This window comes from Ruditapes philippinarum, unplaced genomic scaffold (assembly GCF_026571515.1).
Source record: "Ruditapes philippinarum isolate M1 unplaced genomic scaffold, ASM2657151v2 ctg14977_1_1_1_1, whole genome shotgun sequence".
Lineage (NCBI taxonomy): Eukaryota > Metazoa > Mollusca > Bivalvia > Venerida > Veneridae > Ruditapes > Ruditapes philippinarum.
In genome coordinates, this window is record NW_026860303.1 from 13,165 (window position 1) to 22,114 (window position 8,950).

Here is an 8,950-nt window from a genome sequence, read left to right on the forward strand (position 1 = left end):
TGGCCAATTGAAGCTATTTATGTAAAAGGTTGTATTTTAAGTTGGATTAAGATCCTGCTTATGATTAAAGAAGAGATAATTCTAAACAACTTGTGGTTAACGACGGACGACAGACATATTCCTATCATAGACAAAAGCACTAAAACGTCAAGCACGGAACATTATTACGCTTAATGTACAATGATGCACATACCACAGCTAATACAAAACATAAAGACAACTTTAATACAATTTTAACAGTTTAGTTTATACACATTTATTTCGGTTGTGTTGGAAGTTGTAAGCTTATCTAAACACATTCGAATTTGCTCCTATGAAAACAATACATTGGTCCTAACGGGGTTTGAACCGTTTGGTTCTAGTTACAGTTGCCTGATTGAAGTATTGAAGCATGTTGAAAATAATTTTGAAAACTAAAACATATATTTTCAGATAAAATACACAAAATAACTCTTTTTTTTTCTATATTGAGGCATGAATGAATAGTATATAAGATACACATGAAATATAATCATCGAATCATGTATATCATGTATACATATTGTACTCAGGAATTTGAATTACTTTAATACAAACTGCCAGATACAAGCTTAAAAACACTTGAAACTTTGAAAGAATAAACTATTTATACTACTAACAGTTTCAAATTCAAATTTTATTGTGATTAACAATCAACTTTAGATCAACGACATTATGACTAGGCAATGTCAACTGTATTTAACATTAAAGTGTCTGAACTCTATGTCACAATACCATTCTTTATTCCAGTCACACAATGTTGTCCAATACCCAATGTACAATAACCTTCGTTATTATTTTAATAAGTTTAATTAACAGTTTTCCCATGAAGAAATTATTAATATTAGCTTTTATGTAATCTGGGTCTTTTCGACCCTTTTACAAGCTTGACATGTGCGATGTCTCCTGTCATCTCAGAATGATTTTTAACACAGAAGAGGTGTGGATTTTGTCAGCTTCTAAAGTTTTTTACTGCAAAAAGACACGTTGTTAAAAATATCAGGTTTCTTTGTTGCCACATGAAGCTATAGGGGTAGAATATACATTCTTTAAAGGTTATATAAAGTGATGGCATATTTTGGTCTAATACGGTAGTTGTTAAGGTATATAAACTGAAAATAAATGAAAAACACCCACATCCTATCATTTCTTGTATTTAATCCTCGATTAATTTTACCTGTTCGGCGGTTTACATTTTTATGCACCGAAAATCGTGAGCGCTCGACGATTTCCGCCTGTGACGTCACAGGAGGTACTCCGCCATATTTATCGGCATTGTTTACAACGTACATTCACACACTACCTTTCATTTTAACAGTTTTAAGACATATTATTAAGTAATGCCTGCCATTTGCTGTGCAGGAGGTTGCACTAACAGGCGTGGGAATGATATAAGTCTGCACAATTTCCCAAGGGACGAGAAAATCAGGGCAAAATGGGTTTTTGCACTGCGACATACTGGTACGCCATATTCCAGAGACAGTTCGTGGACTCCACGTTCAGGAAGAAATTCTCAGTTGGTTTGTAGCGCCCACTTCGAGAAATCGTGTTTTACACAACAAACTCGGACTATGATGAGTCTAGGGATCTCTTGTCGGCCACAGTTGGAGGATTCGGCTGTACCAACGATATTCGCATCATCATTTGGTGGAACAGGTCAAACTGATAAAAGACGAGATGCCTATAGGAAAAGAGAGGTTCAGCGGGTATATAACGTTTGATATTTTTTTGTTGTATTTGATATCAGTATTGAGTAGGCAGGGCATCATTAAATCTTTTATCAGCTTGATTATTGATACTCATGTCCTTATAACATCCATACGGCTAGACAATACAGTGTGTCCTGGCTAGCTGTACGTGACTGAACTGGAAAAGACTCACCTCGGCCCTATACTGGTCCAACTAATTGTACTGCGCGACGAGATATTGTGCTATTTTCGTGTCTGGGCAATATCTCGCCTCTACGTACAACATAAAAAGTACATTTTCTGTGGTGAAATTTGCGCCGGGATTTTGAGCGCAAGCTTTGGACCGTCTAAAATCGTATTAGAATTCATATTTGAATAAATTTGTTACGATACCTTTAAAGATTATTCATTTCTACATCAATTTCATGTTTTATTTGTGAAAATATTGCTAACATAAAGATTTTGATAGAAAAGTAAACACATGAACCATCAAAATAAAGACATCGCCGCTAATGTCACGTGACAAAAACACTGTTGATTACTACACTGTATGCGGTACTGCGTTACTGAGAAACGCCGAAACACTCTTAGTAAAATATCAAGTTTAATGTTATATTTAAGACATTTATTTATGAAAAAAAAACTATGAAAGGATGAAAATATTATTTTATTGGGGTAGATGCAAAACTTATTCGTTATTGTCAGAGCGTTCTTAGAAATATCAGAATCATCATTATCCTTTTAGAAAAGCTACTCTGTAAATGGACTCCTCACAAAATATTTTCTAGTTTATAAAAAAAATTATTTCGTTCAGCTTTCCCAGTAAATATAGGACATGGGACCTATTGGTAACTATAGATTTTTTCCCCACGATTATGATGAAAATAGGAATATGTTAATAGCAGAAACACAAGGTTTATATGTTTAAAGAGCATCGAACGGATTCCTAGTGCCTTAGCGACTACGAGAGGACGCCATTCTAAGGAATTTGACAGTCTGTTATTTATATTAATGTTGATTAACTATTAAACGATATTTTCAATGATCAAAATATTTTTTATCAATAATAAAGCGAATAAATGTCAAACGCGGTGCCTCGACATTATACATGTATGTTCGGAAACAACATTCCATGTAATTTTATTTTTTTTATTTTCTTATCCACGCAGGTCCATAATTCTTGCTAACTAGTTTATTCCAAAAAGCTTTCTGAAGATGTTTATAGAAAGAAAAACACACACACACGCACACACACGTAGGTATGAAATTGTTTTAAAATGACCGTGGTACGGAAATTTATTTCATGAAACAGGTGCCGGCTTCATTTTTTTTGTTTGTTGTTTTTTGTTTTGCAAAAGACTTTCATAATGTTGGTATACAGTAAAGATTTATTCCACACATTTCACTTTTATGCCGTCTAAGAAATTATTTTCTTTTATAAAATACACGCATGGCGAAGTGCGATTTGAAGAATCAAGGCGGTTATTTTACAATGTTACATAAACAAAACGCTGCGCCACAGAGGTGTAAAATTTTGAATGTTTATAATGACAATTTAATGCAATATCGTTGGTTTCTTTTTTAAAATTTCTCGGTCTACGGGAGGGAATATTCCTCCCAAACCCACCTGACTATAGATAGGTACAACTAGAGGCCTTTATATTATGAAACATGCAAAGCGCCTGTTTGAATGCAATATTTCTAGTGAATCAGTAATTCATTCGCATGCAAAGTAATAAAACTTTGTTTCAATTCATAGACGATGACTCAAATGATTTTTGTCAATTTTTTTCCCCGGGGAATAGACATTGGATCCCCTTATCTACAATGCGCATCCTTTAAATGTGTCAAGGTATGTCCCTGACTCGTGACATAGAGTCCTAACGTGCGTAAATGTGACTATCTGACTATCTGTTTGAACTAACGTATCAAAGTCTTAAAAGGGCCTAAGTACTACTTAAAATTGAGAACGGTGTAGATATGGTGTAGTTACGCCCTTGTAAAATTTTCCTTTTGGACTCGATGCACTTACGCCCTACCTATCATTCTTCGATATTGAAGCCAAATTAAATGCTAGAGTAAAGATATTTAGTCAGCAGGTGCGCGATGACGTTCTGCTTCGAATGGCGTAAAAACATGAAAAGGGGCGTAAGTACGACTTACGTCCTTATAGCACTAGACCGTCGAATTATAGCATCCTTCATCTCTCGGGATTAAATGGTGAGGAAATTGTATGTACAATATTATTTATGTCACAACATTAAATAAATGTATTATTAAAATTTTGTTGTTGTTGTTTTAATCGTATATTCGTCTTTAACGCTCTATATAAATTGCGGAAATTTGAACTTAAAACCGAAGGGATGATAATTGTACTCTACATGTTTGTCTACATGGTGGTAAACAAACTCATATTTTAAATAAGTACACGTGCACTTTTTATATTCAGTTAAGAAACTCAATTATATTAATACCAATTGAAAAAAATTCTTATGCTGCTTAAGGATATCAATACTTTTTCTATAAATACAGGATTTATTTTTATCGAGTTGTATGAAAATAGATATTTCATAGATGGCGGTAGCCACAAGTGAAATATGATAATAATTATTATCATACCATAAGATGAAGAATATAGAGGATATTCAACTTGTATCTATAAATACGGGATTTATTTTTATCGTGTGGTATGAAAGTAAATATTTCATAGATGGCGGTAGCCGCGAGTGAAATATGATAATTTTTATACCACAACATGAAAATAAAGTATGTACGTATTTATAGAAAAAACTTGAATTTTCTGTTAATTATATACATTTTTCCTTTTGATATTACAATTTGAAATATTTCCCTTAAATTTTGTGTACTTGCTGAATTTAGAAAAAAAGTAGTCCGGCCAGACACCAGTGAAAATACGGAAAATATGTTTCACTGCAGTGAAATATAGTTTTGTACAGTGAAAATACAGAAAATGAAAATATGCATTTTATTTCATCAATATTTCTCAGTATTTCATTTATTAGTATATGATAAATATATGTATCTATAGTAAACACTTAAGTTTTCTTTTTCTTTTTACATATTTTCTTATTTTGACATTATAATCTGGTAGACTTCCCTTTAAATTTGTGTGTATTGGCTGAATTTAGAAGGAAATAGTTCAGCAAGACACCAGCAAAAAATACAGTAATTATTTTTCACTGCAGTTAAAAATTATTTTTACAATGATAATATTGGGAAAAATGCATTTTATTTCATCAATATTTCTCAATATTCCATTTAAAATTATAACACATAATAAATGATGATATTGATGATATATATTGACTATTGTATTTCATTTTATTAATGATAATATCTGTATTTCACTGTACAATTATCTTCAGGAATTTTTTGGGAAAACTTGGCATATTGTTGGAATATGATAATAAAAACATTTTAAGCGAAAAAGATTTAGGATGGGGGTGGGGGGGGGTCACCGCTCTCACTTCTGAGTTATCTGCCCTTGAATCAGACTTTTTTTACTAACATAAGGTCATTTCAAGGGTAGATAACTTATACATATGTCTACATCATCTTTTTTTTACTTCTTGGTTAGGTTTTTCGTCTTTCTAATGTTTATCACAATACATAATTACAGTTAATTCCATATCTTATTTCTGTTAAAAACCGCCTTCGTGGTCGAGGGGTTAGAGTCGATGACTTCTAATCCAGTTACCTCTCTGGCGTGGGTTCGATCCCCGGGAGATGATTTGGTAGTTTAGCGCGGAGGAAGGTAGTCTAGTACTGGTGTAACTCTCCAGGAACGATGGTTAGGAAACTACCCGCCTATATGACTGAAATACTGTTGGAAAAAGGCGTAAAATGAAACAAACAAACAACAAACAATTTCTGTTAAAATGTTTCAGTTCGAATAAAGGGATTTAATTTTTCTGTAAATAAGAAATTTCTTACCAAAAATGGTACAGATTTAGGAAAGAAGAGGAAAATAGCAAATCCATTCTTTATTCTGTATAGACTTTTGTCACATGGACTCAAACAGAAGTAAACTGTACAAAAAAGCAACAATAGGTATATATACTAGATATATTTAGGCTTCAAACCCATAATATATAGAATTTATACAGAAATTCATGCTTGGAAAACTTTAAAAATGTCAGTTTAGCGTGATTTGAGGACATAGTATCATTTTAAAATTTTTGTCATTAATTTGCCTGAGTGTCCATTTAAAGTCACTAGAAATTACACTAAATGCATTGCCGTTTTTATATCGGTTGATTAACTGTTGCACTTTGGCTCCACGTAACGGCGGAGAAGACCCTGAAGATTTATGTTACACCAGTTTCCCTATTCCATATCTGATTGTTAAATATCATGCATAGTCGTTGAGCCTGATTCATCTCGCTTTTTATATGGGCTTTGTATTTTTGTGGTATTTGGTGTGATCGAATCCTCGGCTGGTGTTTTGGTGTTTTGGCAAACGATTTGTTATAGACTAAGTGTTACAGTATATGAAACCAGTTAGTATCGAGGATATAACACTGGTTGGCCGATATCGAGGGATGTTTCTGCTAAAAAAATGTCAAAGCCTTAAGTCGCCCCAGCCAGTGATATAACCCCGTAACTTACAAATTTCGTTTATCATAACTGTTTTATCGCAATTTCATTTTTTGTAATAGAAATCTGTAAAAAAAAAAACAAAGAAAGGATCGCTTGTCGTGCGGATTAAGATCCAGACAAGAGCAAGCAGTTGTTGTACTAAAGAAGAAACTTGACACTTATTATTTCGTACTGGTTTATTCAATGAATGTATATGATAGTGTTTCTTAAAGCTTATTGCTTCCTACACCAATCGAACTAAATAAATACTGTATAAACTAAAGTAAGAAAACAAATAAGAAATGCTAGGTCTTCAAATACTAGGTAAAACACGCAGGAAAATCTAATTTGATATAACATTAGTACAGAATATTATTGTATTGATTGGGCTATTTTACTTCATTCTTAAATATGATATTAATTATTTTTTACATATACTTATAAAGCAAAATAAAGGTTCTGCTAGTTCACGAAATTTCACTTTGTGACAATAATTATCAAATTAGTTTTAGACAGTAAGGGAACTAATTTTATATACAAAAGAATTATTACAAGTATAATAAGCCGATACTCTCCCTTTAAACATCACTGTAAGCTATTTATAAGTGGTGTATTTCTATGAAGGAGATGAATACGTAAACAATGAGGAATTTTAAGTGTCTGAAACAATTGTATTGATTAAAAAAACACTATAATTGTGATAAAGAGCTTTACATCCGGGTATCTAAAATACTTCATGTATGTCAATATGAATAACTTTTATTGAGACTGGATGGAGGGTGACTATATTAATTTTCACCTAGATGTCAAAAGCATTCCGAATTTACTATGGACGAGACCATCTAAATATTATAGTTGAATTCGCTATTCCTTTAATTATCTGTTTACATCAAAATTGACATAAAGGGGTGACGATAATACTCATATAAAAGCTGGTCAAAGTGTTCAAATGACGTTGCACGGTCGCCCATATGGGCTTTCCGGCGGCGACCTTAACGTTACGTTAAAATTTACGCCAATTCTTTAAATTATACGAAACCCTTTTCCAAACAGAAATATGCAGTTTTTAAACAGTGCGCACATCAGTTGTATGTAAACAAAATAGCAATTCGTTACTGCGCTAAAAAAATGATGACCGGTTTCCGCAGTTTCAAGATATGAGTACAATGACTCATTTTTACATTTTTTAAGGTTAAATACAAACTGCACTGATAAACTTGTACTTGTAACATGGAACCTCGCTGAATCGTATCTTAAGTACCAAGAAAGAAATTTCAAGGAAAATATGAGCTAACAAATCTTATTTCATCTATTCAAACGACTCTTGACATATTGTCCTTGCAACAGAAAAAAACTTTCAGGTATTTTATTTCAAGTTCCGAGATGTTTTCCAAGTATTTCTCTTTATTGTCGTGGTTGATATGTATATAAACTGGAATAAACATTTTAATGTTAACAGAACAAGGAAGATAACACATCACATGGATATCATTGTTTTATAGAACGGACACTCCAAACAAGAGTATATAATTGAGAGACAATTGTTACGTTTAGTAGATGTGTGCTTAAGACGCTTGAAGTTGTTGAAATCTCGTCCTGCTTTATATAAAATTAAGGGGAAAACCAAATTTCCTTGAAATTAAATCATTAAACATAATGTAAGTAGCATGCCTTAAGATCCATACGTATTTTCATAACAATTAGGAAAATGTATTTTAAAGTAAAATATTGTAAAGCGTACAAAGGAAGTTAATTACTGATTGCATACAATCCACGTAAATTACCAATAGGCAAAAATAGCTCCTACTGCATCAGTCACGCAGAAGACATATGGTGATATTTTATTTTGCAAATATTTTGCGTTTTTATTTGTTTGGGTCGTCAGACCAAACAAATAATGGTAGCGAAATTTCAGAGTCTAATGTTCTTAATTGCAAATGCCGAAAGTAGTCCACTTTTTTGAAGCGGTTACTTCCCTTTTGTATGTACACTAAAGCCGAAAAATTCAGGGGAGATCACTGCGTAAAGATGGTCAAAGACAGGCGCATCAATTTTCAAGCAAATTAATTCCCGAATGGTCGAAGATTTCTAATATTGTTTTCTGGTATTTTCTGATCGAAAATAACTAAATACAAAGCGGACATTTTGGCATGTCTCTCCCTTTCCGTTTGTTGCATTTGTGTCATCTCCCATGTTTTGGCTCGGTACCTTTCTGGGTGCCATGCAAGTGTGGTTGGGTTGTGTCGAGGCTGCGTTTTGTTTATGTAACATTTCCTAATTGACATTCTTCTCTATAAAGAGTGATCATCGCTCCTTGATGAAAAAAATATCCAGCTGTGAGCACTTAAAAATCAGGAAATCCTCTCTGTTTTTTCTGCTTTTCTTTGGTATAACTACACCATAGATATAATGTTATCTTTTGTCAAGACTTTTAAAGAGTGTTATTTAAAAGAAAATTTAAAATAAGTTATAATAAAGTTATTGTGCATTGAAGTGCCCTTATAAGTTTAATAAGATGTTTAATAGTTCAGTCTAGTTGACAAATTACTATTTCACGTGTATATGATTGCACCACTCAAGAAAGATAGCATCAGCCATTCCGACCCATGTGCCAAAGCAGAGATTCTCAACGCCTAATTCTCCTC

At 32.8% G+C, this 8,950-nt stretch overlaps 1 protein-coding gene across 1 annotated transcript; it reads left to right on the top strand.

Moving 5' to 3' along the window:
• Nucleotides 1–1,358: 1,358 nt before the first annotated feature.
• Nucleotides 1,359–1,724, top strand: LOC132759610 (THAP domain-containing protein 6-like; the record flags this gene model as incomplete). Its single annotated transcript, XM_060751422.1, has 1 exon — nucleotides 1,359–1,724. A coding segment is annotated over exon 1 (366 nt), but the record flags the coding sequence as incomplete, so codon positions are not given.
• Nucleotides 1,725–8,950: the final 7,226 nt, after the last annotated feature.